Source organism: Carica papaya, chromosome 6 (genome assembly GCF_054855325.1).
Source record: "Carica papaya isolate Zhongbai chromosome 6, ASM5485532v1, whole genome shotgun sequence".
NCBI lineage: Eukaryota > Viridiplantae > Streptophyta > Magnoliopsida > Brassicales > Caricaceae > Carica > Carica papaya.
Window position 1 is genome coordinate 27,312,893 of NC_142314.1, and position 26,573 is coordinate 27,339,465.

The 26,573-nt window shown below is 37.3% G+C and overlaps 2 protein-coding genes across 2 annotated transcripts; one reads left to right on the forward strand and one right to left on the reverse strand.

The window, feature by feature from the left end:
- Nucleotides 1-1,091: 1,091 nt before the first annotated feature.
- SKIP6 (SKP1 interacting partner 6) lies at nt 1,092-6,879 on the forward strand. The gene is made up of 2 exons (XM_022031912.2): nt 1,092-2,385; nt 6,457-6,879. The coding sequence occupies exon 1, from the start codon at nt 1,187-1,189 to the stop codon at nt 2,348-2,350; it is 1,164 nt and encodes a 387-aa protein (XP_021887604.2). The 5' UTR covers nt 1,092-1,186; the 3' UTR covers nt 2,351-2,385; nt 6,457-6,879.
- Nucleotides 6,880-7,560: 681 nt separating this feature from the next.
- Nucleotides 7,561-13,938, reverse strand: LOC110806914 (shikimate kinase 1, chloroplastic-like). Its single transcript, XM_088223107.1, has 11 exons — nt 13,589-13,938; nt 12,732-13,012; nt 11,303-11,361; nt 11,040-11,094; nt 10,889-10,961; nt 10,433-10,520; nt 8,934-9,016; nt 8,712-8,841; nt 8,522-8,600; nt 8,189-8,253; nt 7,561-8,035 (listed from the first exon to the last, which is right to left on the reverse strand). Exons 2-11 carry the CDS (start codon nt 12,946-12,948, stop codon nt 7,973-7,975), a joined length of 912 nt encoding a protein of 303 aa, XP_088079233.1. The 5' UTR covers nt 12,949-13,012; nt 13,589-13,938; the 3' UTR covers nt 7,561-7,972.
- Nucleotides 13,939-26,573: the final 12,635 nt, after the last annotated feature.

A 26,573-nucleotide genomic window follows, 5' to 3' on the forward strand; every position in this document is an offset into this window, starting at 1 on the left:
CATATTTAGGAGAATAAAATAATACCAATTCATGTTAGTATTGACACACTAACAAGAAGAGAAAATGATTTTGAATAATATCCATTTTAAATACATTATTTGTGTTATAGTCTAATTTTGTTCAGCTCTCTTTTCAATTTTTATTAGAAAATTAAAACAATTAATAAAATTGTAAAAAACTGATTTTAGTTAAAGTTTTAAAATATTTAAAAAGGCTAAATTAAATCATGGGAGTAAGCCTTTTAAAAAAATTAAGAAAGTCTAATGACGCGGGAAGCTCCATGATCAAAAATATTTTTGATCTTGAACTCACTATATTTAATATGTAGAAACTCAATTATCTAAATCAAACATTCCCTATTGAAATTACAGTTAACATGTTGAAAGCTTATTCTGATAATTGAAAAAAAATATATAAATTAAAAAGGTATCACGATTTATCTGATAAGTCGATTTAAGATTCTCTATCTCAACAAATTAGTTGAAGCAACCTCCGTTGAAAAATACTTAAATTAACAAAAGTTAATTGAACAGAAAAAATCAAATTGTTTTTATTACTACGGGCATACGCGTTTGGCTCCTCGTGCGCGCAGCTTCATCCATGCAAGTGTGATTTTCTCTAGCATGCTGCATGCGTGCGATCCATCCCTGTGCATGTGCAATAAGGCCCTCGCGTGCTCAGATTCCTTTGTGCATGTGTGGCTTACTGCTTCGCACAAGCACAGCATGCAGGGTGAAAAAGGTCTTCTCGCATGCCGCGCATGCTTCCTTCATGCCGGTAAGTGCCCTGCGGGTGCCAGACCTCCTTCTCGCACAAGTGGCTGCCCGCATGTATGGATAAGCACATTTACGTGCGCGGCACACACTACCCTCCATTCTCCAAGGCCAAACGCCCTCTCAGTCCCACTATTGCTATAATCAATAGAAGAGCATATTTAAATCAAGTAAAAATTTTACAATTTGGTTAACGAAAAAAATTGTTTTAGAATTTATTTAAACAATTTATTTAAAAAAAAAAAGCAGAGAAGATTTAAAATTTTGGCATTTTTTTAAACATGGCATTTGTTTCTTATTTATGGGCCATAAAATAAAAAGCCAGAAGTTGTTGGCCTCAACTACCAACTTTTAACTGATACAACCTCTGCTTACACTTACGAGAGATACGACGTCGTCTGTACCCTCATCAATGTCCACAACCAGCTCGCCGGCGACGTCGTCGACGTCCTATCCCTCATCTTCGTCCACAACCAGCTCGTCGGCGGAGCCCCCAACTCCGCTGCTGCTATCACTGATTCCATCCCTCCCAAACGATGTCGCACTGAATTGCCTGGCACGAATTCCGCGGTGCTATCACCCAACGCTTTCTCTCGTCTCCAAATCCATCCGTTCCGCCGTCTTCTCCCCCCAACTCTACACAACTCGCTCTCTCCTCAACTGCACACAACATTTTCTCTACCTCTCCATCCGCCTCCCTACCAGTCGCTCCTTCATCTGGTACAGTCTGTTTCAATACCCACCTACCCCAACGAGCGGTAGAAAGAACATCGTCTTAGCTCCTGTCTCGCCTATTCCCCCCCCATCCCTCATTGGTTCTGCATTCGTCTCCGTAGGCCCTTTCATCTACGTTATCGGCGGTTCCATCAACGACGTCCCGTCTACCCATGTGTGGGTTCTCGACTGCCGTTTCAACATCTGGCACGCCGCTCCGAATATGCGGGTGGGCCGCGAGTTCGCAGCAGCGGGACTCGTAGGGGATAAGATCTACGTGATCGGCGGCTGCGTGGCCGACACTTGGACGCGATCCAAGAACTGGGCTGAAGTGTTCGACCTCAAGAAGGAATCGTGGGAGCCCGTCGTCTCGAATTCTGTGGAAAACCGCGAGAAATGGATGCATGCGAGTGCAGTAATCGAGGGTAAGATTTACTCGATGGGAGACCGGAACGGCGTCGTTTATGAACCGAGCAAGGAGATGTGGGAGGAGGCGGAGGGGGAGCTGGACTTGGGATGGAGAGGGAGAGCGTGCGTGATCGGAGAGGTGTTGTATTGCTATGATTACTTGGGGAAAATTAGGGGGTATGATACAACGAAGAAGAAGTGGAGGGAGCTGAAACGGGTGGAAAAGGGGCTTCCGAAGTTTCTCTGTGGTGCCACCATGGCTAATTTGGGAGGTAAACTTGCCGTGCTGTGGGAAGGGAAAGCAGGTTGTAAGGAAACTGAGATTTGGTGCGCTGAGATCTCTGTGGAAAGAGATGAGGAAGGGGACTTGTGGGGAAGAATTGAATGGTCTGATGTCCTCCTTAGAGTTCCCAATGGGTCAGGGATCGTGCATTGCTTGGCGGTCACATTATAATGATCGTTTTCATGCTTTCTAGAGTTCATTGCCCGGTATGTTTGATATGCTGCCTTGGCTTCATAACCGTTTATTCGTGTTTCTTGTTCTTCATATATGGTTCTGCTCTTGAGTTATGAAATAGTTCAACATTGAATATGATTAAATAGTTCCATCACTACTTGAAATCAATTTACCTCATAATGAGCAAATCCAGAACATAAATATAAATGTTCGAAAAATACATGATAACATATGAATGTTATGCTAAGTGATACCTCCTCACACCCCCTTGCTAGAATCTCCGTTGCAAACTTCAATCCAGGGCACATGGCTTCTAAATGAACCTTTACGTGTGGCTTTCGTGAAATATTAGCAACTGATTGTCTTTAAGTGAATCTTCTAGACCCCCACAGTTCTTCCCAGATAACACAACATCATAAGATTTTCTTTTTGGATCGGTGCAAGGAATTTGACCACTTGAAAGGCTAATTGTCTTTAAGTGAGACAAGTTGCCAATTTGAGGGGTTTGAATGATCCATAGTAGAGATCAACAATCAAAGAGTGTTTAACTATTTGAAAGTCGGGAGTTGAATGTTTAGAAGAAACCAAAATGGCAGAATTCTCTAACCAACTTGCACATAGTGTATTGAAAAGGAGGGAGAGTGAATGTAGGAAGTTTCCCAGCTATCAGGTGGCTAGAGGCATTGTAGTTAGGTAGAACGATTCTGTAATGGAAATAATAAGATTGATTCAAGGGGAATGTTCTACTTCTTATGTGTACATAAGTAATCTGAATGGAGGAAGGTGGATTCTTTCAGGGTTACATAGGAGAGGGGAAGGAAGAGAGAGGGAGGTACTGCCGAAGGATCTTGGAGAATGCAAAAATAGATGGGATCTTCCTTGGGTACAATTATGGACGGTCTTGGGAGAGTTTCTTCAGGATTTGTGTGGAGGCGTTTAATGATATGAATGGATAGGTTTAACGAATTTACTATTGTAAGGCGGAAGATGGACTTGGTCAAGCCTTAGGAACATTTTCTCTAGGATCGACTGTTTCATTGTTTCAAGTTCCCTCCAAACCCTGGTGTCTGGAATGCTATAAAAGCTGCTGCTAAGAGCTATTTCAGACCATTTTCCATCTGTTTGAAGGGACATGACATCAAATGGGGTCCTGCCCTTATCAGGTTTAGAATCAATGGTTCAAGGTTTTGGCGTTCTGAGACAACATAAAATTTTGGTTGCAGGGAGCCAGGGTGGAGGGTTATACCAGCATCAGGATTGCAAAGAAGTTAGGTCATATTAAATCAAGAATCAAACAGTGAAACAAAGTTGAACTCCAGGCAAGTTTCTTGGAAAAGAGAATTCTTGGGGATTTGGAGAGGCTAGACAGAATGGAAAGGAAAGGTCGGTTATCAGCAGAGGATGCCGAAGGAAGTGCTAATATTCGGATGGAAGTGGTCCTTTTGTTCTTGATGGAAGAGATAGCATGGAGATAGAAATCAAGAGCCATATGGTTTAAAGAATGGGACAGAAACACCAAATTTTTTCACAATATAGCTAGTCATTACCGAAAATTTTACTATGTTGAGGAATTGGAGATAAATGACTGAATCATCAAAGGGAATGAAGAGTTGAGAGAAGAGTGAAAACTCTTTTTTGAAGATTTGTACTATGAAGAGATTGTTCAAAGACCAATTTGGATGGTTTTGAGTTCAACACTCTCGAGAGGGAGGAGATGGAGTGGGTCAAGAAGCCTTTTAACGGAGGAAAGTTTTAAAGCCCTTATGTCATGCAAGGGAGACAAAGCACTGGGGCTGTATGGTTTTAATATGGGTTTTACTCGAAAAAATTTAGATAGTATCCTACCCAATTCCACCTTAGTTTTTATCTGAAAGTTTGTCGGGGCATCAAGCATAAAAGACAAAATCCATAAGGTTGGTGGATGCATTTATAAACTCATTGCAAAAGTCCTTGCAAGAAGACTTGGAAGGGTAGTTGGGGAGTGGCAAGACACTTTTATTGAGGAAAGACAAATCATGGATGCTGCTTTAATAGAAAATAAAGTGTTACACAGTTCTCTAAGAAAAGGAAAGAAAGGGATTTTCTGCAAACTTGATTTGCAGGTGTATGATCATGTTTCATGGTGTTTCTTCTTCTACATGCTAAAAAGATTGGGTTTGGTCCTTAGTGGTGGTCATGGGTAAAGACTTGCTGCACTGCCACTATATTTTCTGCAGCTATATAAATGGTGGTCCCTGGATTTTTTCAAGGCATCCAGAGGTCTCCGGCAGAGAGGTCCTTTTTCCCGACTACTTTTCATAATTCTAGTGAAGGCACTAAACAAATTGATCAACAAAGCCAGAGAAAATCAATTCTTTGGAGATCTAAAAGTTAGGGAAGATGAAGAAGTGGAGCTGACTAAATTGTTCTGCGGACGATACTCTCTTATTTTGTGAACTAGATCCACAAACAATGTCAAGAATAAGAAGTGTTCTTTGTTTTCAAATGTTATCTGGTCTCATGATCAATTTGACCAAGACTGAAATTGTGCCGATTGGAGAATTGAGAATGCAGGTCTTCTTTTAAAGATTTTGGCTGTAGAGTGGCTTATCTACCTATAAAATACTAGGGACTTCCCTTTGGTGCTAATTTAATTTTCCCATATAGTTAATCATAATCTTTCATATGATCCATATATTTAATTAACTCTTAGTTAAGTTTTTAATCTAACGATTATCAAATCTTCTTAAATTATTTTCAGTGTTACATCAAGACATAAAGATTCAATCAAGATCAAATCGAGATTAAACAAAGATTCAACATTTTTCCATAAACATAAAGCTTAGGTTATTTTAAGTGTGTGATATATTAAGTTGAATATTTAGTAGTAGATTTTAAACCAATCATATTTCTTATATTATAATTAGACACTTCAACTATAACTAGATTAGATGAAGCTTTTAATTCTCCGCATAATTTATTAATTACATTAATCAATTAGGTTGAATATATAACCATAGGTAACATCTAATAAAATATCACAGCTCTAGGTAACAATAAAATCTAATCTCAATGTAAATAACATTTTCATAAATGTTACCACGCAAATACATTTGTTTCATTTGTTGTATTCTGGAATGAGCAAAAGCAAAAACAATGTCAAGTCCTATTCATAAATGACTTTGTAGATATGTTTCTACAAATTAATTCCTTGGTGGTTTAGGATACTGTTTGCTCAAATCCTAAGTTACCATTTTTTGAGATTTCTGGATTATCTATGAAAGACAATATAGTATATCATCTCCTTTTTATTTTAGGTGATGGATTATTAACTATATAATCTGGGTCATACTTAACTATTTTGACTATGACACATGAAAGCAAGTCTAATCTCGTTTATCATTTTTAGCATGAGTCAACTGTGGTGGAACCAAGTCAAAGCAATAGTTTACTTGTTTGTCATGATTAATATTTTGCATAAATGTCAGATATAAAATAATTAATTTTTTCAATAAGTGTCATATCTAACTTCTCGATTGATACAGTTAAACTTTATTCGAGATTCTTTTTAGTAAAATATTTGTGTAACAAACATTTACGTAATTAATATAGTATCTAACTGCTCTAGTAGTTAATGGGATTGAAGACTCCCTCATGTGTAGCATAGTGTATGATAGTCTACTTGGATCAAATTGTATCTTTATGACATTGGTACAACTAGAATTAGTTTCTGTCTCATAATTAGGATATGATTATAATCACATTGGCATCAGTTTGAAGGAGATTTATCATTGACAAACTTAAACATCTGCAACAAGTGATAAAAGAAATCAATTTGTCATTCATTACTTAATAATTTGTTATATCCAAAATCTTGATATTTCAGAAAAAAAAGATTATATTTACAATCTTTAAAATAGATTACTACAGTAGTATTTCTCATCACATCACATGTAATGGGTTTGTTGGCGTGTTATTACCAACAGAGATTTGTTAAATATGACAAGAATATCCTTTCATATGTCAGAAATCATCTTCCATTACTTTCTTAAGTCATTTCGTGAGCACACTTCTTGCTTATATAGCTGACAAAGGTTAATTTTAACACTGCTGTGATACTATAGGTTGAGTTGGAGTCTGTTGCTGTCTTGCAATTTATGTGTCAACAATAAAAAGATGGAATCCTGGGTAGTATCACTAAACTTGCGATCGCTCAGGAGACTGCTGCAAGGTTACAACACTTTCAGATGAGATGCATGCATTGACATCATCCCATAATTGTTAGTAAACAAAAATAGGTAGTTATTTGAGTGTCTCAGAGTATTTTCTTTTCACTCTTGTAGCTATGGGTTCTGAGGTTAGCTAATCGTGTTTTGATTATTTGGCAAGAATGTATATTTTCTATGTGGAATTGCTGGAGTTCTTTGTGTAGGTATATATATGGTGTAAGGGATGAGATTTTGAATATTGTTTCCCAGGGCTTTTTAGTTATGGAAAGGAGAAGCATTTTAAAGTGTAGTGAAGTAATATTATCCAAATTTCCATCTCTTGCAATTTCTTTCCTACATTGTTTTTGTAAATAAAATGATACAAGATTCTGACTCTTTCTTGTTTTTGCTATCAAAGAGGTCACAAAGTATTTGTTAATGTTATGAATGTACTAAAATTTAACAACTCTTTATAATTATTTCTCCTCTTTTTTTTTTTTTTTTTTTTTTTTTAAATAGAAAAAGAGAACTCTTAGGACTTTGAGTTTTAAACATATTTTACCCTACCATACATTCTTTCAAATATTAAATTCAAACCCATACAGAAATCCTCATAGTTGTAAATTTAATTAAATATCTTCATCAATTTAATTTAGAAAATTACAATTCTCATGTTGATAAAAATTAGTAACTTTTGAATTTTTTGCAATATGAGAAAAAACCAATAATTTTTTTAAATAAGAATTAGTCTTTTTTCATTCAACTAAAATTTTGATTTAAAACTCATAATTTACTAAATACCTAATAATATTTTAGTCTAAAAATCAGGAAAAATAATCGAAATCATTCAAGTACTTTTTGAGCTTAAAATACTATAAATTGCATAGGTTCCAAAGACCCCAGGAGAACAAAAGATTATGGAGACAATTTAGTTTTCTAACCTACGAGCTCCTTGTGAATTTTACCATTGAGGTGTTTCTTCAACATTGAATAAAAATAAGAATTAAATAAGAATAACAATCAATCATAAATCACACTTACGGAGACGGCACCTTTTAACATTGCAAGGAAGCGGTTTTCAATCCACAGCAAACTGACATTTGAAGCCACAACAATATCCATAAACAATTTCTTCAAGCAGACATTTATGCAGGAGTACCTAAACCAAAACCCGCCACATCTAACATTGGTTGAATCCCGACGTCAACTTTTAACAAACAATGATATCATACGCGATATTATTTCGTCCAAGCCCAGCAACAGCTATGCGCTGCATCTTAAGGACACAATCAATGTGGTAGTTAAGTAATTTGACTCCAACCTGCACTCTCATGCCATGTTCCACGGCTAAAATTGGAAACCAAGCATGTGCATAGCCATAATAATATTCACATCGAAACTCATAAGAATAACGTGTAAAGCTTGGAAGCTACTAAAATCCTGCTATGGCCATGCCACCTTCTTCCTCTAGCAAGCCTTCAATTTGTTCAAGTGCCTGATTGAGATATAAACTCTAGTTAAAACTATTTGCCTCTTTTTCACAAGCTGAGTAAAGTGAAGACAGCTTCTGCATGAATTGGTATGTACAGAGACATTCATGTTCTCTTGTGTGTGCATGCGCAAGAGAGAGAGAGAGAAAGAGAGAGACCTCAATTGCGATAACAGTTGGTGTAAGCTTGGATACATCTCCATGACCTAATCTGAAAGCAATTTCTGTACAGAGGAAATACTTCAGAAAGCTACTGAAAGCAAATAGTGATTACATAAATCACCAACAGTAACGGCATCAGAATTGAGGTTGGAATGAATTTTTTTTAAATAAAACAAAAAACAGAGAGGAGATGAATCCTGCCAAATCCAAGATTGACATAAAGATGATTAAAATCATTAGAACAAAAGCCTACTTTTTTTTGCGAGTAAGAATGCATACTTTTTGAGGAAACTCCAATATAAATTTAACACTAAGTTCAAGGATGCTTACTTTCTAACGAAACCCTAGCCTTGGCTTGGGCATATGATTCACCTCTCTCTTCAAAAAGTGCAGACAGACGCTTGAAGGCCTTCAAGAGGTCAAATGACAAGACAATACCACATGAACTGATTTTAGCTTTCATGATAATCCTACGAAAATATGCGATTCAAACAATTGGGTGTTAAGGAGCACAGGTAACCTTTGTGTATGCATCGCCTGATTCATGATGCAAAAGCGGGCGAGAATCAGTTCCTACTGCAGCAATTCTGCGTGCCAATGCTTCTAAAGGTACATCTAACCAAAGAGTAATTCCCTTCTGCATATATTTCCTAATTAAATATAAAAGGCAAGTATCTGTTACTACAGAAATGCAGAAAGACTAAACCAAAAGACTCAGAAAAGATATATCTATAAGAAATACCAATTGATAGGCCGAGTAACTGCACCTCCACCAGTGGAAATAACATGTCTGTCTATTAAAGATAGCTTCCGCAATACCTCAGTCTAGAGGGAAAATGGACAATATTAATTGCATACGGAACAGATTAACCAAGAGAATATAACTATAGGACTGAAAAAACCAGAATGTCTAATGGACTGCAATCGGTGGTCTCAGTTAGAGTAGCAGCACTTGCTAGCCATCTGTTATGGGGCAAACCAGTAATTTACACATAAACAAGAAGAAAATTGCGGATGAAATTTTCTGCATGGCAGATTATATTCAACTGTTTGCATTTTTTTTATTAGATGTAGGAAGAAGTTATTCAAGACAAATTGGAAACTACCTAGGCTGTTTGGAAGTTAGTCATTCCTTGGGAGGAATGACTAGGATTTTATCTTGTCTCTTCTATTGTAACATAAATCTGCAGCTCCTATGAACAGCAAGCAAAATTTGTCTTCAAGAAAAGTGGAGTTTCTTTCTGAACGCGAGAGATCAAGTAGTTAGCATGAACCTTTACCTCCATATCCAAGAGATCAAAGGGTTCTAACTTAATCAGCCCCCAATCTATTAAACATTGGAAATAAAGGAAGAAATCCCAGAAAACTCTTTACAAGTTTACTGGAATTTGTGGTCAGCACAACCATGAGCAGATCCTATTTTGGGGACCATAACGCCTACCATATTTCTAAAACAGGGGATTCTGAAATGTAATACCAACACTCAAGTACATCTTTTATCCAAAAAAGTCAACACTCCAGTACCTAGACCTTTCAAGTTGAGACTTTCCTATTATACCATTTCACCTTCGTGGACTGCTCCTCTACAGATTCTTAAAACCCTCATTGGCAAGTATAATCTTAACATCATCCACCAATTGTAGAATAGTCTACAAAGCAACAGAAAACTATGTCCATCATTTCAACATCTGCAGAACATAAGTATATACAAGCTAACCACCATACGACACCATAAATATTGCGAAGCCAAATTTCACAGTAGAAATTCAATCACTTGCTTTAGACAAATTGGGAACTGACAAAGATGAAGTTAAAGAAATCAGTAGTCTTCAAGTTCAAAGTGTACACATGATGACAGTAATCTCGCAAAAACATGCAGAATGATAGAACCAAGTGTCAAGCACATCTCTTTAGGGAAACCATTGACAGCATGTAGAACCAATAATGTTTAATGGTGATTAAGGATATTATAGCAGGGGGTTGGTTTCATTGATCATCTAGAACTCCTTTTGATATTCATGCAATTTCACAATGCCATGTGGCAATGTCATGATAACGCTATACTACTTTGGAACAGAAAAAGTAATGTATCCACACTTACATTTTTATTAAAAGAGATAAACAGAAAACTGTTGCATGCCACATGGTACTAAATTGCCGAAATTCTGACAAGTATTATCACGTCAATATGTACTGCTAATTTGAATTATACGCAGCATGAAAAGTAGTTTCTAGTCTAACCTCCTTATCCCTGAAAAAGCTCTCCCCATAAAGCGTGAAGATTTCAGCTACAGATGTTCCATCCATAGTCTTCTCAATTAATGCATCACTGCGCTGACCATAAAAGATTTACTAAATGTAGTTCATATTTTGAAAATACTAAAAGAGCCACTTCCACTTACTCAAATTTTAAACCATAAATTCTTCACACTACAGATGAAATGGTGCACTTTCCAGTTCTTTTAGCAAACAAGAAAAGTTACAAGCATTTTAATCTGCATGTACGAAGATTCATTGTTACCCTTCAAGTGCATTTCCTAAAGTCATTCTTTTATAGTACACTATGCACAATCACTAATGACATTTTCGTTGCATAGCTCCAGCTCCATCTCTAATAAGCACACTTTCCTATATCCCTCATTGGAGCATGGATATACTATCAATAAAGCATGCAACTGAAGTGATTACAGTACAAACCTGTCGAAAAAAGAATAACTGAGTACTTGGGCCAGGATCTTGCCCACAGTTGTCTTTCCAGAGCCCATCATTCCTGTATTTCATGTCCACATAAATTTTCTAGCTTGCGAGCATAATAAAATTATAGAGGGCTTGGACAGGAAAAACATACCGACAAGATAGATAGAACGTCCATTTAAATATGGTTCAATCTCCTTGGACTTGTTCTGCACATTTAATCTAATAAGAGAAATGGATACAACTATCCTAGATGATAGACAAGATAACTCGATCTTGTAGTATTCAAGGTCTTAACCAAGGAAAAAGTTTAAATTTGAAATGGAAAGAAAGCCAAAATCTCTGAAAAGAATAGGACATCACACTGCAATACAGGACCACAAAAGATTTAAGAATGCATATATATATAATCCGTACCTTCAAAAGCAAACCTTCATCCAAGGGAGCATGAAAACCTCCAGATTCCAAAAGTGATGCTACAAAAATAACATTTCAAGTGAAACAGCTAGTTCTTGAAACAGCAAAAAAGTATTGCTACAAACAACATTTTTTAGTGAAAAAGCTTATGGCTATTTGACTATACTTAATTAAACAACAACAATTGCATGGGACCCTGCCACTAAAAATACAAACGTAGATGCATGCATGTGTACCCACAAGCACAATGTACAAGGATTACAAGCTATTCAGTTATTTAAGATCATTTAACTTGCAGTTTTTCATCATATACGATTCAATTCATTAACTAAGACTAATTAGAAGCATAACTAGAAATGTCTGGTTATCTCAAAGCATGTATATATAAATGAATTATTTGAATTCATGTTCTTGACACCCTAATCTAGAACTCATTTTGTAGTAACACAAGCAGCAAAAGTAAATCATGATGATCAACTAGTTTACCAGACACCCTCATCAAGCACTCAGTTTGTAGCAACATAAGCAGCAAAGGCAAATCACCAAAATCAATTGTTTTTTACCAATAAAAATACAACCTAGATGGTATCAATATGTGAACAACAGGAATTGTATAATTTTCCAGCCTCTCAAACAGGAATTGTATAATTTTGCAGCCTCTCAACAAATGGTATGACTTCCCTAACTGCAGGAAATTCATAAAGTACTGGCATCAGCTTGAGCTCAAACCTTTATTCTTACCGTATTTCCAGTGTAGCAATGCTCATGAAACTTCATAAAAGGCAGAACAAAACTACTTCAAGAGCATTGATAAAGGAAAATAATGAAAAAAAAAAAGCTTCTGCAAAACATAAAGCCCATAGAAATTATAAAAAGATAACTGTTCCAACTCTTGCGGCAGACGTCAGCTTTTCAACAAATCTTCTCATGCAAACGGAATCTAAATAATAATAATATAAGGAAAAAGAGTAAAATATTGGTCCAAACACTCAATCCCTCGGCGTCCATTTGTACTAATAATTGGGATCATAATTAGTGACCAGGCAACAGTATAGAATAAATTCAAAGCCCAAGGACGAGAATGTTTGGTGATGCAATCAAAGGCCTGTATTTCCTGATACCCTTGCGTTCTTCACTAAACCCCACGACAATACACAAGGGGCGTTGGCATCAGGGGAATTAAAAACAAAAGGTACGATTCTCAAATGCATAGCAGTATCATAAATTACAAACTTTTTCTAAGCTCTGGCGACAGATTTCTTCTTTTTCTTTTTGAGATAAACTTCTGGTAAAATTTTTCAATTACAACGAACCTATTTACCCAATCCAACTCAATCTTCATTCATTCAAAAAAAGTTCAGCTGAAGAACCACAATTTTTAAAACTAAATCCTCCACCATGATAAGAGACTAAAAAGCTTCGCAAGTACCTGGAGAACTACTGTAAGAACAAGAAACCACCAAAGAAGCTAATCTATGACGATTTGCAGTTCTATGATGCTGCAAATGATTTGAAACAAGCATCTGAAGCCCCCGCCGTTCCTGTAGTCTTCGAGAAATCGGAAAGAAACCCCGTAGGTTTCTTTTATTCATATTCAAATCAATCCATATTGGGTACTGCAGCCTCTGTGCAACTGTCACCTCCATTACTTATATAATTTAACCAGTCTTCGATTAATCCAGCGCCCCGGTAGATTTAAGCATGAACCAGCTGCAAAAATCAATAAGTGCAAAATTTAAGCGTGAATACGCTGCGAAAATAAAAAAGTTAAAAATTCAATGTGAATTCGCCGCAAAAATCAAGATGTGCAACAAAAATCATTTTGGTTTTGCTCAAATGAGGATGATAGGATTTATTCAACAAAGACATAAAAAGGATAAACAGGAAAAATCACAAGGGAACATGATGAGGTAGGCATTATATACAGGCGAACGGCTTTTAGAGATGAGCCTATGCTACATTCACAATCAAACACGAGCGATTATTCAATATAAATTCTGATTAAGACAAAGTCGTTAAAGATCACGCCGGAATGAAATATCAGCCTCCATTGACTACCTTATTAAAAATTCCAGACTAAAAATTTGTAGCATTTTTATTCTGGCACCGAAACAGAAATAGATAGACCGATTTTTAGCAAATTCGAGCTTCGGCAAGAAAGAAATAAGAAATTTCTTCTCTCTCTAGAGAAGAAACATGAATTGAAAGAAAAGGAGATACGTCAAAAACAAAGCAGAAACCAGAAACTTAAAAAAGAACAATCTTCCATTACTATTTGTGACTCACAATAAACGAGTCCTCTGGCTATGAGTCTCTCAGCAAGATTGGTGTTCGCCACTGCCGTCTTCCTGTATGTATTTACAGTGCGGGAGTTGGTAGGAACAGCAAGAGTTAGTTGGAGGGCTAAGACTGCGTTTGGGTGTGGGGCTTTTTTGCTTTTTTTCTGTTTTTCTTCAATCCAAATATTTGATTGACAGGGACCAAATCTGTAGATTAAATATGTGGACATTACAGAGCGAAAATAAGTGGCTACCAAACACGGTCTTAACCAGGGTTGGTGGCAGGGCGATTTCCTTTCATGTATGAAGTATAAACAACATTCACGCTAGTGGGAATTGGAGGCGGTAGGTGGCGAAACACTCTTTTCAGGGACTAGTTAGAGGGTTATATTAATCTGCCACGTGGCGGAATTCTCTATTCATTTTTATTTATTTATTTTTTTTTCTTCTTTTTTTAAGAATAATCATTTCAACTTTTTTGCATTTTACTCGATTTTATCAAGTAGATCTTTTTATTTTCTAATATGGAGTAAGGGTAAAATTTAAAAATCATTTCAACTTTTTGAATTTTGGTTGATTTCATAAAGCACGTTCCTTTATTTTTCAATAGGGAGTTCAAGTAAAATTGGAGAATTCTTTAATCGATTTCACTAGAAGAATTTGTAATATCTAAATTAATTTTTATGTTATTTAAAATTAATTTTTAAATATAATTTTTAAATTTTTAAATTTTAATTTAATGTAAAAATGAAAAAAATTAGGTGAATGATGAAATTAAAAATAATTTTAATAAAAATGGGTGAAAATTTGAGTTTTGATGATATTTTTGAAAGAAAAATCAGAAACTAAGAGTCAAAATACAATTTAAAAAAATGGTGTCACGTAGGATACCCAGTCAGCAGCCCCAACGAATCAAAACGCGCCGCGTGGCAATGGACGCTGACGCGGTGCCACGCAAGAGGCCACGTAAGTGACCCGGGTGCCAGCGATCGGACAACCCAGATCCGCTCTCACGCGCACGGACGGCCAGGATGCATCCCTTCCCCAAACACAATCGGACAGTTAGATTTAAACGCGATCAATGGTCAAGATCTACTTCCTATTTAATCAAGCTCGGACGGTTCAGATCAAATGTGATGGACGGTCTAAATTAAAAGGGGACAGATATAAATAACCTACTACACACCAAACCCTAACCCTAGCCGCCAGACACCCTCGCTGGAGAAGAAGACCCAGCTGCCGGGAAGGGAAGCCGCCGCCACCCGCCGTCGCGCCAGAGCTATTTCTGACTGTTAAAAGAGGTAAAAATTTCTCCCTTTGCTCAGAATTCAATTTTAAACACCCACATGGCTAAATCAGAGCAAAAAGACCAGCTGATTGGCCGGAAACCGAGCAAACCCCAATAGTGGCGCCGCGAAAAATTGTAAAAATCGCCTCTGATGAGGCTCTTTTTGATTCCCGTTCTGCATAATTCTTCTACCATTTTAATCACTGTTTCCTTCTCTACAGGTTGATCGAAGCAAAACACCCAACCGTAAAGGTGAATCGGTGGAGTCACCGCACCAAAGAACCCCATCGCCGTTGAGTTTCGGTTTTTTATTTTTTTGTGCCAACCGAAGCTCCTTAACGTGTTTTCTCGTAAGGATTGATGCAAAACTGGTCGAATTCGGTCGAAAACAGCCGACCCGAGGCAAACCGCCGCTGTGGGCAGCAGCGCCATCACCGGAGCACGGTGGAACTGCTGTGCCGGAATTTCAGAATTGGCCAAAAAGGGGTTCTGACACTGATTTTGGATTTTTTGGGATATTTATAGGTACTTGTAGCGCGTTTTAATCTATAAAAAAAATTCAGGGAACTCGAAGACCACTAATAGGCGCAGTCAACAAGTTTATCATTTCGAATATCAAGTTGAGTAAAAATTCATACTCTATTCTTTGTTATGGAATTGAAGTCAAATTAACAAAAATACAGTATTTTGTGCAATTTAAAAAATATCTATAATTAATTATGAGTTACTAATAGAGACAACTAAAAATTATTCACTATTAATTTCTGTTGAACTATTTTACAGTTTGAATGCATGTCTTGCTGCCTTATGTGACTATAGTTGAATTGGAAAACTGGGATGTGATTATATTCCCTTATGCATGTTTTGTTTGTTTTATGTGATTACGGTTGAATTGGGAAACTGGAGAATAAAGGTGAATGGAAAATTGTGTGATTAAGTGAATGGATGAAAGGATAGCATTACTGGATATTCTAGGAGATGGTGAACGAACTAGATACATAGAGAACCCTACTGTAAACGTTGCCTCATACCGGACGGGGTATCGACGCTTGGTAATTTGGCGCTCATACCGGACAAGATATGGAGACGGGTCGTTTCACCCTCATACTAGACAGGGTATTGAGGTTTAATAATTTGACGCTCCAGACGAGATATGAAGACGGCCCGTTTCACCCTTATACTGGACGGGGTATTGAGGTTTAGTAATTTGACGCTCATAACGGACGAGGTATGGAGATAGCCCATTATTTGAAAATGTTAAAGGAAATGGTTCACGCATTATGGGGGGATATCCATATGAACTCCCATGGATACCAGTAAGCTGATAAAAAAGAAAATTGTTGTTCCAACCAATTGCATATGAAATCATGAGATGTGTTATGTTATTGTCTCTATAAGTTATTTTGTAAATCTTGTTTCAGTAAGTAGACGGTAAATTATTTCATATATAATAAATGATTTGCTAAATTAAGAGCTCTATTAGTTGTTTTTATTATTTCTACCAACTTTCATTTCTGTGTCGGTGAGTAGTGTATATTTTTACTGGGTTAGTATAGCTCATTCCTTTATTAACCATTTTAGATAAAAAAAAACCAGGATCCAAAGCCTGATCCACAAGAGGGTTGCGAGTAGGACACCAATTTTATTTATTTTCTGGTTATTTTTTTAATTTCTCGTATTTTTCTCAAAAGGGTAATTTTTGTAGCCCTACTTTGTATTTTAAGTCATTATGTAAAGAATGTAAATTTTAACTATTTATTTCGCTTCCACACTTAATTTATAGTTTATTTTATTTGGAATTTGCAGGGTCGTTACAGTTGGTATCAGAGATGCGTTCCTCGAAACAATTCCTTACACAATTATCCTTAGGAAACACAAAAAATAATGAAGTATCACTCAACCGTTCCTTATGAAATACAGGTGTAGATAGATGAGGAGAGGAAGGCCCCCACTAAACCGAGCAATCTAGGAGAGTTCACTAGGAGAGGTGGTTGACCGGTTATTTGAGATGTTGAAGAGACTCATTGCTGCCCAGCAGGCCCGGGAGGAAAATATGGAGCTACCTGACCCTCCTCATCTGCCACAGATTGAGCCACCCCTACAGTGAGAGGATCTCGAGTTACCCCAGTACGACCTTGCTCTTCCACAGTACCACCCAACACCACCACAGTATGATCCGGTGCCCCAACTATAGCACCACCCGGCACCACCATAGTATGGCCGGTGCCCCAACCGTATCACTCGACACTACCACAGTACAATATGGTGCCTCCACCGTATCATTCAGTACCACCGCAGGGCCACCCAGTCTATCCTCAGCACAGTCCAATCCCTCTTTCACATGACCCAGCTCCTCCCATGATGGACCCAGCCTGCATCGAGAGGTATAAAAGACTAAACTCATCTACTTTTGTAAGGAGATCCTCCTTTGAAGATGCCGAGTACTGATTAGCTGAGAGAGAGAGAGCCTTCACGACTCTTGGGATGATTCCCGAACAGAGAGTCATTCTCGCTACCTGCATGCTAGTGGGAGAGGTAAGCTACTGGCGGCAACTCAAGCAGGCCTCCCTGTCTTTTCTAGTCACTTGGGAATAATTCCTGACAGCCTTTCATAGAGAGTACCTCCCAGAGCATCTCCGACATCTAAAGAAGATACAGTTTGTACACTTGGTCCAAGGGGGCATGACTGTATCAGAATATGCTCAGAAGTTCCTAGAGTTAGACCAGTATTTCCCTAAGAGCATGATGGATGAAGGTAGGAAAGTAAGAAAGTTTGAGTGGGATCTCCGTCCTGATATCATATAACAGTTATATACGTTCGAGTTCAGTACCTATTAGGCTGTTTTGGCCAAGGCACAGTTGGTGGAGAGAAACCTTCACATTTTTTCTCCAGCAGTAGGGAACCTCAGGCCCTCGACTCCACACCACAGACCAGCACCTACTGCACCTGTTCAACAGAACAAGAGACCCAGGTTGATGACGCAAACTCCCCCTCAAATTTTTGTGACAGGACGTGGTAGGACCTGTCAGCACTGTGGCAAGGATCATGGGGACTGACCCTGCTATCGGCTCAACAACACCTGCCGCATATGTGGTAGCGCCCTACATTATAGAAGGGAGTGCCTGAGGAACCAGAACCAGACCAGACCTCCTACCTAGAGCAGGACTTACAACCTCATTTAGCAAGATGCAGAAGCCAACCCATGTATGGTATAGGGTATGTACACTATCTGTAACCATCCTGCTCATGTTTTGATTGATACTAGTGCATCGCATTCATTTGTTTCACATGTTTTTGCATCAAAATTAAATGTACTACCTAAAAACTTGATTCTGTGTTATTTGTGTCTACTCTTGGGAGTAGGACACTACTGGAGAAAGTTGTATATAAAGCATGTGTCATAGATATAGCACATAAGAAATTGAGTGGATCTAATAGAAATTGATACTGGAGATTTTGATCTAATTTTAAGAATAAACTAGCTAGCGGCATATCACGCTACCATAGATTGTTTTCGCAAGAATGTTGTATTCAACCCTCTTAATGAGGAATCATTTATAAATTAATAAAATTCTTTAATATTTGTTTCCCTCATGACAAATTCTCTTATTATCAAGTACTTTAACCCGACTGTTTTCTCTAACTAAGCAAACCCAAGAAAGAAATTTGTATTCAAGAGATTTCAGTAGTCCGAGACTTTCCAGATGTGTTCCTAGATAAACTACCTGGACTGCTAGTGGACAGACAAGTCGAATTCACCATATACCTTCAGCCAGACACCCAGTCTATTTCGGTTGCTCTTTACCGCATGAGTCATGTTGAGGTGGAGGAACTGAAGAAATAGATCATAGTGGATTCATCTAATATAGTGTGTCTCCTTGGGATGCTGGAGTCACATTTGCAAGAAATGGAGATGGGACGTTGAAGTTATGTATTGACTGCAAAGGTCTGAATAGGATCACGATCAAGAACAAGTACCCCCTCCCGAAGATCGATGACCTTTTTGATCAGTTGTAGGGTGTCCAGCTCTTCCCCAAGATAGACCTGCGTTCAGGTTACCATCAGGTAAAGATTAGGGCAGAAGACATTCCCAAAACAACGTTTCAAACCAGGTACAGACACTATGAGTTCTTGGTCATGCCATTTGGACTAACCAACGCACCAGTCATCTTCATGGACTTCATGAACAGTGTTTTCTGATAATTTCTAGATCAGTTCGTCATTGTGTTCATCGATGATATCTTGATCTATTCAAAAAACCGAGAAGAACACACTCACCATTTGACTCATATTTTGCAGGTTCTTAGAGAGAAGAAACTGTATGTAAAGTTGAGTAAGTGTGGGTTCTGCCTTGAGCAGAGTACCTTCCTAGGGCATATCATATCAAGGGATGGAGTGTCAGTGAACCTTGAAAAAGTCGAAACAGTGCTCGACTAGGAAAAATTGACATCGATTAAGGAGATTCATAGCTTTCTAGGATGGTATGTTATTACCGCAGGTTTGCAGAAGGATTTTCTATCCTACCTGCTCCTCTTACTCGGCTCACAAAGAATAACGTTAAGTTTGAGTGGAGTGAGAACTGTGAAAGAAGTTTTTCAGAACTAATTAGCCTTGCCGAGTGGATCAAATAGATATATAGTTTATAGTGATGCTTCTTACCTAGGGTTGGGTTATGTTTTGATGCAGCATGGGAAGGTCATAGCCTATGGGTCCAGGCAGTTGAAGAGTCATGAGAAAAACTACCCCACCCATGACTTAAAACTTGCCGCAATTATCCACGCCTTGAAGACTTGGTACCATTACTTGTATGGGGAGACCTTTCATATCTATACCTATCATAAGAGCCTGAAACACATATTCACTCAAAAGGATCTCAACATACATCAAAGAAGATAGATAGAACTCCTAAAGGACTATGATTGCAATATTTTATATCACTCGGGTAAGGGCAAAGTGCAAGTATATTAGCTCACTTGATAGTTTCAGAATGCAGGATAATAGGGAGTCACACAACATGTACAACTTTAGGACCTGAAGAAAGTTACATGTTTGGCCCACCTGACTGTTCAACCTGAATTAATCCAAAGAATAAAAGAAGCTCAGTCCACCAATTCGACCTTAGCAGCCCTCAAGAAAGATGCAGAACAGAGAGTTAATTCAGACTTTTGAGTCTCTACCGATGGGTTGCTTAGATTTCAAGATAGAGTGTGTATTTCAGGTGACGGTGAGTTAAAAAAGATATCATGATAGAGGTCTATAGCTCAAAGTTTACCATGCATCCCGGAAGCACCAAGATGTATCAAACTATACGACCTTGATTTTGGTGGAACGGGATGAAAAGATATGTGGCTGACTTTATTTCTAAGTATTTAGTATGTCAGCAGGTCAAGGCAGAGCATCAACGCTCAGGTGGACTATTTCAACCATTACCAATTCCGGAGTGGAATTGGGAACATATCACCATGGATTTCGTGACAGGATGTCTAGGGCATGCTCAGGACACGATGTCATCTGGGTAATTATTGACCGGTTTACCAAGTCTTCCCACTTCTTGGCCATCAGGATAACCGACCCCTTGGATAAATTAGCAAGAATGTATATATGGAAGATAGTCAAATTACATGGAGTGCTAGTGATATTAGTGTCTGACAGGGACCCCAGGTTCATTTCTCAGTTCTGATCTAGCTTTCAACTAGGCATGAGAACGAAACTGTCCTTTAGTACTGCATTCCACCCTCAGACCGATGGACAGTCAGAAAGGACGATCCGCACACTCGATGATATGTTCTAAGCTTGTGTTCTTGACTTCGGAGGCCATTAGGATGACCATCTATCCTTGATAGAGTTCACCTACAACAACAGCTACTAAGCAAGTATTGGCACGGCTCCGTACGAGGTGTTGTACGGCTGCCCATGCAGATCGCCGATATGTTAGGAAGAAGTGGGTGATAGGAAACTGTTTGGCCCAGATTTCGTAGAGGAGACTATAGCCAAAATAGTTAAGAGCAGGAAGAACATTCAGACGGCTCAGAGCAGGAGTCACTCATTTCAAGAAAATTCGTATGTTTGGCGAGATGGGCAAGCTAAATCACCGGTTTATTTAGTCATTTGAAATTTTAGAAAGAATTTGCACCGCCGCCTATAATTTGTCACTGCCTCCAGAACTTTTCAGGGTTCATAATGTATTTTATGTGTCCATGCTAAGCAAGTACAACCCAGACCCCTCTCACGTCTTGGCCCACAAACCTCTTCCCCTCAACGAGGATCTGTCCTACGAGGAAGTATCGATTGACATCTTGGACTGAAAGAGCAGAGTACTCCGCAACAGAAAAATTTCTTTTGTTAAGGTCTTATGGCAAAATCACACACTAGACAAGGCCACATGGGGCTAGAATTGGATTTCAGAGCCCAATATTTTCAACTATTTGATTGAGTGAGTGAGAGACAAATTTGAGGGACCAAATTTCTTTTAAGGGGTGGAGAGTTGTAATACCCAAAATAATTTTTATGTAATTTAAATTTAATTTATAAATATAATTTTTTAATTTTTTTAATTTTAATTTAATATAAAAATGAAAAAAATTAGGTGAAGGATGAAATTGAAAACAATTTTGAGAAAAATGGGTGAAAATTTGAGTTCTGTGAGTATTTTAAAAGAAAAATTAGAAACTGATAGTCAAAATACAATTTAAAAAAGTTATACCACGTAGGATGCCCAGTCAGCAGCTCCGGCGAATCAGAACACGCCGCGTGGTATGGGACGCTGACGCAGTGCCACACAGGCGATCCGCGTGCCCGCGATCAGACGGCCCAAATCCACTCCCGCGCACACGGGCGACTAGGATGCGTCCTCTCCCCTAGATGCGATCAGACAGTTCAGATCAAACGCGATAAATGGCTTAGATTAAAAGAGGATGGATATAAATAACCTTCTTCACACCAAACCCTAACCCTAGCTGCTAGACACCCTCGCCGTAGAAGAAAACTCAGCCGTCGGGAAGGAAAGTCGTCGCCACCCACCACCGCGCTAGAGCCACTTCCGACCACCAAAAGAGGTAAAAAAAATTTTCTTTTCTCGGAATTCAATTTTAAACACCCTCATAACCAAATCAGAGTAAAAAGACTGGCGGATTAGCCAGAAACCGTGGGCAAATCCTTGTAGTGCTGCTGCATGAATTGTAAAAACCGACTCCGATGAGGCCCTTCTTGATTCCCATTTTTCATAATTCTTCCACCATTGTAATCACCATTTCTTTCTCTATAGGTTGACCGAAGCAAAATACCTAACTGCAAAGGTGAGCCGGCAGAGTCGCTGCATCGGAGAACCCCGCTGCTGGTGAGTTTTGGTTTTTCGTTTTTTTTTTTTGCCAACTAATGTCCTTTAACGTATTTTCTCGCAGAGATTGATGCAAAATTGGCCAAATTCGACCAAAAATAGCCGGTCTGAGATAAACTGCCGTCGCCGGCCGTCGCTGGAGCACAGCGGAGCCGCCTTGCTAGAATTTCAAAATTGGCCAAAAATGGGTCCTAACATTGATTTTGAGTTTTTTGGGATATTTTTAGATACTTGGAGCGCGTTTTAATTCTAAAAAAAAATTAGAGAACTTGGGGACCGTCAATAGGCACAGTCAACAAGTTTAGCATTTCGGGCATTAATTTGTGTAAGAATCCATCGTCCTATTCTCTATTATAGAATTGAAGTCAAATTAACAAAAATACGGTGTTCTGTGAAATTTAAAAATATCCTTAATTAATTACGGGTTACTAATAGAGACAGAACCGGAAATTATTCACTATTAATTTTTGTTATTTTACAGTTTGAATGCATGATAATATCTGTTAATCGATTTAATAGTTTTGAATGCATGTATTGCTGTCTTATGTGACTACAATTGAATTGGGAAACTGGGATGTGATTATATTCACTGATTCATGTTTTGTTTGTTTTATGTGATTACGGTTAAATTGAAAAACTGGAGAGTAAAGGTAAATGAAAAATTGTGTGATTATGTGAATGGATGAAATGACAGCCTTACTGGATATTCTTGAAGATGGTGGACAGACCGGGTGCATAGAAAATCCTACTTTGAACGTTGCCTCATACCAGACGGGGTATTGAGACTTTGTAATTTGGCACTCATACTGAACGAGTTATGGGGATGACTCATTTCATCCTCATACCGGACGGGGTATTGAGATTTAATAATTTGACGCTCATACCGGACGAGTTATGGGGACGTCCCGTTAATTGAAAATGTTAAAGAAAAAGGTTCACGCGTTGTGGAGACATCCCAATGAACCCCTATAGATACCAGTAGACTGATAAAAGAGAAAATTGTTGTTCTAACTAATTGCATATGAAATCATGAGATGTGTTATGTTATTGTCTCTATAAGTTATTTTATAAATCTCGTTATGATAAGTAGACGGTAAATTATTTCATATATGATAAACGATTTTACTAAATTAAGAGTTCAATTAGTTGTTCTTATTATTTCTACCAACCTTTATTTTTGTGTCTGTGAGCAGCGTGATATTCTTGCTGGGCTAGTATAGCTCATTCCTTTATTAACCATTTCAGATCAAAAGGATTAGGATTAAGAGCCCGATTCACAAGAGAGTTGCGAGTAGGACGCCAATTTTATTTATTTTCTGATTATTTCTTTAATTCTCGTATTTTTTTCAAAAGAGTCATTTTCGTAGCTCTATTTGATATTTTAAGTCATTGTGTAAGGAATGTAAACCTTAACTATTTATTTTGCTTTCGCACTTAATTTATAATTTATTTCTTTTGAAATTTTCGGGGTCGTTACAGAATTTCACTCTTCTTTTTGTTTTTTCTTTTGTACTTTGGTTTTGTACCCTAAACCCTTTGTTATTGAAGTTTTTTGTTCTTCTTAAAGTATGACGAGACAAACATAAATTCGTATCACCGAAAATGCATATGTATTTTTTAAATTTGTTCCAAATTTGTAGTTTATATATTATTTAATTATATGGGTTTAGATTTAACGAAATTTACTTTGAACCAAATACATTTTCATCCCTAAAATATTTTTTAAAACAATTATAAGTAAATAAAAAAATAACATATATATTAAAAAAAATTTGAGATAAAAGTATAATAATATATTGAAATAGGGTGCCGACACATGTAGAAAAAGATTTATAAGTCAATTAACATATCTACGATTGACCCTAAATCATTATAATGGGTGATGTTATGTTCTAATATTATGGAACTAAAAATATGGAACTATTTGTTCAAAATATTGCTAAAGTTGTCTTCTTTCTCTTCAAAAGCTCTATTGTTTCTTTCCTTTCAAATAACCCAGAAGATGGTAAGAGTAATGAGTCTTAATTTTTTGTTCTTTCTGCTTATCATTTCTCATGCAAACAATTCATCTTCGACGGTTCCAGCCATGACCCAACAGACACCAAGTAAACCATAAACCATGGACCATAAAGAATAAGTGCTGGGGCATCGAAGCAAAAGATGGTTACAGGATTCTAAATTATTCTTACACAAGTAGCATCTATTTATTAAGATACTGCCTCTTTTCATGAGATTATCTACGGTAAGTATATGACTTTTGGAAGCTTCCCTAATAAAGAAAGAGATTTTTGGAGGTGCACTTGCCTTCTATATCATTTTTGCTGGGATACCTGCTTGATCCTACTATTTTAGCCATCAATGTTGTTATAGAAGGATTTGATGTTAAGTGATCCACTTTTATTCAAAGTCCACATCACCTTGTCTTCTCTATTGCTAATTCTTGTAGATTCTAGCAAAGCCATCAAATTTTTAAACTCCTCAAGTTCCCAATCATTCAAATTTATGTGTAATACAATATTCCAGCTCCTACTAGTGTTGTTATCAAACACTTACTCAATACTCATTAGTTTGTCCTTAGATAAAGCATAACTTTAGGCGAAATGGGATTGCAAATTATTATTTCTGCACCAAATATCCAACCAGAATTTGATATTTTTACCATTGTCCACCTCCAATTTAGAGTAGTGCATAGCTTCATTGCCCACTTTAGAGATATTCTTCCGACAACTCACACCATAGTTACTGCAGTTTATCAAATTCTGATTTAGGCATCCTTTCATGTTCTATTTGCAGTCAACAACTTTTTTCCACAAGTTATTTAATTCATTCCAATATCTTCACACCCATTTACCATGTAAGGATTTATTTAAAGTCTTTAAGGATCTCAAACCAAGGCCACCAGAACCGATGGGAGTTTTCATCTCTTCCCAATTTATGAGATGGAATTTTTTCTTATTTTCCTCATTTCCCCATAGGAATCTGCATTATATGCTTTTAAGGATTTAAACAACCTTTGTAGGGATGGTGAGGACGGAAAAATAGTAAGTTGGGAGGTTTGATAATGTGCTCTTGATCAAAATCAATCTCCCTCCCTTAGACAAGTAATTTTTTTCCAACCAACAAGACGTTTATCAAAAATATCAATTATTAGCTCCCAACTTTTTTTATCTTTATGTTTCGCTCCAAGAGGGACCCCAAGGTATTTGATGGGAAATGTTGTTCATTTGCACTTTAAAACCGAAGCAAGAGGTTCCACAATGTTGTTAATCCCAAAACACACCATCTCATATTTTGACATGTTGGTCTTTAACCCTAAAATAGCTTGGAAATAGAGAAAAATACATCTAAGATTAAACAGCATATTAACATTGGGTTGGCAGGAAATTAGGGTATAGTCGGCAAAGAATAGATAAGTGATCTCAATGTTTTCTTCTTTATCCATTCTGATTTCTCTAATGAGATTCAAATTCTTTACTTGCTCAATAAGCTTGTTTAATGCTTCCATAACCATAATGAATAGTAACGAATACAACAAGTCATCTTGGCGCAACCCTTAGAAGCATTAAAGAAAGTGGAAGGACCACCATTGACCATGACAGTGAAACTTGTTATGGGCATGCAAGTATTAAGCCATTTTTGCCATTTTGAACTAAAACCAAAACGATTGAGCATATAGTCTATGAAGTCTCAGCTAACATTGTCAAAGGTCTTTTCCATCTCTAATTTACACAGTAGCCCCATCTTTTTATCTCTATTAAGATTGTCAACTACTTTATTTACAATCAGAATGGCATCAAAAAATTTTCTTCCTTCAACGAAAGCGTTCTGACAGTCCCCGAGGATAAAATTTAATACCTTAAAAGGTCTTCTAGCCAACACCTTAGATAATAATTTGTAAACACTATCTACAAGACTGATTGGTCTAAAATCAATAAAGTTGTTGGCTCATTCTTTTTTTGGTTTCAAGATAAGGAAGGTGGAGTTGATCGATTTGACAAATGAGTCATTCTTGTAGAAATCATTGAAAAATTTAAAAATGTTATTTTTTAGCACATACCAGAATTCTTGAAAGAATTTTCGATTAAAACCATCAGGCCATAGAGCTTTGTCACCATCATTCTCTTTTAAACAGTTGTAAATTTCTTCTTCAGAAAATTCAGCTTCAAGTGTTATTCTGTTAGCATCATTTATCTTACTGAATCAACCATTTTTCAATAGTTTCTTGGTATAAGGATTTGAAATGATCTTTTGCAACTTCTCTTATGGCTTTGTTACCTATGACTAGTTGACTATTAATCAAAAATTCCTCCATATAGTTTACTTTTCTTCTATACTTCGCCAAATAATAAAAAAACCTGGTGTTATTG

Bases quoted from the DNA above. Each gene is read 5' to 3' on its own strand.
- SKIP6 (XM_022031912.2), top strand. From the start codon at position 1,187: ATGTCCACAACCAGCTCGCCGGCGACGTCGTCGACGTCCTATCCCTCA.
- LOC110806914 (XM_088223107.1), bottom strand. From the start codon at position 12,948: ATGGAGGTGACAGTTGCACAGAGGCTGCAGTACCCAATATGGATTGAT. The intron at 10,962-11,039 runs GTATGTTTTTCC...CATGAAATACAG, and splicing joins ACGTTCTATCTATCTTGTCG to GAATGATGGGCTCTGGAAAG. The intron at 8,036-8,188 runs GTCTCTCTCTTT...TATCTCAATCAG, and splicing joins CAACTGTTATCGCAATTGAG to GCACTTGAACAAATTGAAGG.